We start from the raw sequence: 4,165 nt of genomic DNA, 5'->3' as shown, positions 1-4,165 counted from the left end.
TCTCCCTCCCTCTCTCCCTCTCCCTGTTTCCCTCCCTCTCTCCCCCTCTCCCTCCCTGTCTCCCCCCCTCAGAGGGATAAAGAGAGAGAAAATGGGTCAGATTGTTCACGAGAACTTTGCATCAGTGTAGACGGAGGAGAGGGATGCTGAGGTTCGGGGTAGGTGTGCGATTACTCTCGGTCATTGAGGAGGGAGGACGTGTTGGGTACTCTAAAAATCATTAAGGTGGACAACCCCCCATGTCAGGATGGGATCTATCCCGGTTACTGAGGGAAGTGAGAGAGGAGATAGCTGGGACTTTAACAGATAATCTTTGCAGCATCCTCAACATGGGGGAGGTCCCAGAGGGCTGGAGAGTTGTTCATGTTGTCCCCTTGTTTAAGAAGGGTAGCAGGGATAATCCAGGTAATTACAGACTGGTGAACCTGGCGTCAGTGGGAGGGAAGCTGCTGGAGAAGATACTGAGGGATAGGATCTGTTTCCATGTGGGAGAAAATGGGCTGATCAGTGATAGGCACCATGGTTATGTGCAGGGAAGGACAGGGCTTACCAACTTCATAGAATTCTTTGAGGAAGTGTCAAAGTTGACTGATGAGGGAAGGGCTGTAGATGTCACATACATGGACTTCAGTAAGGTGTTTGGTAAGGTTCCCCACGGTAGGCTGATGGAGACACTGAAGCTGCCCAGTATCCAGGGTGTTCTAGCGAGATGGATAGAGAACAGGCCGGGCAACATGAGACAGAGAGTAATAGGGGAAGGGAGTTTCTCAAAATGGAGAGCTGTGCCCAGCGGTGTCCCACAGGGATCCGTGCTGGGATCACTGCTGTTTGTGATATATATCAATGATCTGGAGGAAGGTATAGGTGATCTGATTAGCAGGTTGGCAGGTGACAGTAGTAAGACTGATGGAGGAGCAGATAGTGAAGGGGACTGTCAGAGAATACAGCCGAATATATAGATTGGAGAGTTGGGGGAGAAATGGCAGATGGAGTTCAATCTGGGCAAATGGGAGCTAATGCATTTTGGAAGATCCAAGTCTAGAGCGAACTGTACAGTAAATGGAAAAGACCCAGGGAAAATTGATGTACAGAGAGACCTGGGGGTTCAGTTGAATTGTACCCCAAAGGTGGCAACGTTGGTCGATAGAGTGGTTCAGAAGGCATACAGCACACTTTCCTTCATCGGACGGGGTATTGAGTACAGGAGTTGGCAGGTCATGGTACAGCTGCATCAGACTTTGGCTCAGCCACATTTAGAATACCACGTCCAGTCCTGGTCCCCACATTACCAACAGGATGTGGATGTGGAGAGGGTGCACAGGCGGTTCACCAGGATGTTGCCTAGTATGGAGGGCGCGAGCTATGAAGAGAGGTTGAGTAGATCAGGATTATTTTCATTAGAAAGATGCAGGTTGAGGGAGGACCTGATTGAGATCTACAAAACCATGAGGTGTATAGACAGGGTGGTTAAGAAGTCTTTTCCCAGAGTGGGTGATTCAGTTACTAGGGGTCACGAGTTCAAGGTGAGAGGGGAAAAGTTTAAGGGAGTTATGCGTGGAAAGTATTTTTCTGCAGATGGTGGTGGGTGCCTGGAATGTGTTGCTGGTGGCACTGGGCACGATAGTGTCATTGAAGGTGTATTCAGACAGATACATGAATGGGCAGGGAGCAGAGGGATCCAGATCCTTGGGAATAGGTGACAGGTTTAGATAGAGGAGGCATGGAGGGCTGAAGGGCCTCTTCCGGAGCTGTAATTTCCTCTGTTTTGTTCCCTCTCTCTCCCTCCCTTTCTCCCTCCCTCTCTCCCCCCCCTCCCCCTCAGCTGGGGGAGTTGGGAAAGGCTGCTGCAGCGGCTCAGACATTTTTTGAGGCGAATCCGGATCATGAGGAGATGAGGGAGAACCTCGCGACGTATCGCAAGATGGAGGGAGTGAAACCGGAGTATTTCCAGGACCGGGAGGCTCAGCCACACTGGGTAAGGGGGGGGGGGGGGTGGGAGGAGAGGGTGGAGGTGAACGGGGCGAGTAAGTGAAGGAGGCATTCATCTAATCATTCTCTCTCCCTCCCTCTCTCTCCCTCCTGGTTGCTCTCTCTCCCTCAGGTGGCGTATGTGAAGGGTATGAGGTTGTTTGAGGAGGAGAGGTTTGACGATGCCATCGTTGAGCTGGAGAAGGTGCCCGGGGAGTTTCTCTCTGCCCTTGAGGAGTGCAAGGCCGAGTGCGAGGGGCCCTATCACTCCGAGGAGTACAGCTACCTTAAATACCAGAGTCACCTCTACGAGGCTATCGCCGGTGGGTTCGACTGGGAGAGGCATCAATCTGTCCAGAGGCTAGAGAGGGAGAGAGTGAGAGGGAGGGAGCGAGGGAGGGAGGGAGGGAGGGAGAGGGAGGGAGGGAGAGGGAGGAAAATTCCAGTTAAAAGAAGTAATATTTGGAAATGTATATTCTGGGTGTACTAGGGTTCTATTTTGAGGTACATATGCTAGGCTTGTCTGATCAGTATGTCTCATTTGCCAGTTTTACTGATTTTTCTTTCTGGTAAGTTATTTTTTATAATTCTATTTTTTAAAATCTTACATTATTAAAGAAAGTGTATAAAATAGAAGAAGCTTTGCACTGGAGTGCAGATCCATTTTGAACTTTGAAGAGTACAAAACTGTAGAGGAAACAAAATATTGAACATGGATTGGCGCTCCAGTAACAGTCTGTCAGAATTTATTTTATTTAAAATGAGCATTTAAACCAATAGCAAACAGATTTGCTGCAGCCTGGCTCTACAAATTTTCACCGACTCCCAGACTAAAGCAAGCACAGCGTCACAGAGGTGATTAGCACAAATAATTCAAGGTGCCATCTTGAATGCATTTGGGACCAATTAAGTGCTGTTTCCTTCAAAGGTTTTGATAATTAATACAACTGAAATTTAATTTTAGAAGAACGAAGAGTGGAGACAGTATTGTGAATACTAGTGCTTTCACCATAAAGTCTTCACCACATTGTTAAACAGAGTCATTAACTGCAAATTACAGTATGGTAATTTTAATTACAATTCGTACACACATGATCAAACAGAACAAGAATGTAAGCAGCATTCCAACTAAGCAACAAAACTGAAATTAATTTTGTGTAACCTGTGTGACATATTTAGTGTCTGCTATCTCTCCAAGCATATTCAAACAGGGAAATATCCAATTAATGCTGTTCATCATCCAGCAAAATTAATTCAATTTTATCTACTGCAGTCTTGAAGGTCAGCAATTTGTCTGATAGAGTAGGGCAGAGACATCAGTCAGAATGCAACAATCACCTTGAGAGAGAGAGAGAGGGACAGAGAGAGGGAGAGAGGGATTGAGAGAGGGAGAGAGAGAGAGGGAGTGGGAGAGAGAGCGAGAGGGAGAGAGGGAGGGGAGTGAGAGAGGGAGGGAGAGAGGGTGCTGAGGGAGGGAGGGGGCAGACAGAGGGGACACTGCCGACAGTGCGAGTCGGGATCTTATTGAACTGTTGGTGATAGGGAAGCTGACAGCTGCTGGGACAGTGTCTGTCAGGGAGTGGAGGGGACAGGAGATCCCCTCTGGGGTGAACAGTCCCTCCCCACAGAGACTCATCCTCCCCTCCGGACTCTCTCTCTCCCACAGTGCAATCAGGACACGGGGAATTGGAAGGCTGCCATTCCTTTTTGCAGGGTTTGGGCAGACCCTTGGAATATTACTCACCTGGTTCAGATTTCGCCCACCCTGCCCTGTCAGACCGAGGGAAACCATCCACAGCCTCAATCATCCACAGCCTCAATCATTCCACGTCAGAGCTGAACCTCTCCAGACCGGGGAATATCCCGGTAAATCCCTCCAGACGGGGAAATCACCCGGTAAATCCCTCCAGACTGGGGACTATCCCGGTAAATCTCTCCAGACTGGGGAATCTCCTGGTAAATCCCTCCAGACTGAGGAATATCCCGGTAAATCCCTCCAGACCGGGAAATCACGCGGTAAATCCCTCCAGACTGGGGAGTATCCCGGTAAATCTCTCCAGACCGGGTAATATCCCGGTAAATCTCATCAGACTGGGGAATCTCCTGGTAAATCCCTCCAGACTGGGGAATATCCCGGTAAATCCCTCCAGACCGGGAAATCACGCGGTAAATCCCTCCAGACTGGGGAGTATCCCGG

The 4,165-nt window shown here is 49.1% G+C and overlaps 1 protein-coding gene across 1 annotated transcript; it reads left to right on the top strand.

The window, feature by feature from the left end:
• Window positions 1-1,826: 1,826 nt before the first annotated feature.
• On the top strand, window positions 1,827-2,291 carry LOC122545803 (prolyl 3-hydroxylase 1-like; the record flags this gene model as incomplete). Its single annotated transcript, XM_043684713.1, has 2 exons — window positions 1,827-1,975; window positions 2,102-2,291. Coding segments are annotated over exons 1-2 (274 nt in total), but the record flags the coding sequence as incomplete, so codon positions are not given.
• Between the last annotated feature and the right edge of the window lie 1,874 nt (window positions 2,292-4,165).

This window comes from Chiloscyllium plagiosum, unplaced genomic scaffold (assembly GCF_004010195.1).
Source record: "Chiloscyllium plagiosum isolate BGI_BamShark_2017 unplaced genomic scaffold, ASM401019v2 scaf_45521, whole genome shotgun sequence".
NCBI classification, from domain to species: Eukaryota; Metazoa; Chordata; class Chondrichthyes; order Orectolobiformes; family Hemiscylliidae; genus Chiloscyllium; species Chiloscyllium plagiosum.
The sequence above is the reverse complement of the archived record's forward strand: the minus strand, read 5'-3'. Positions and strand labels throughout refer to the sequence as shown.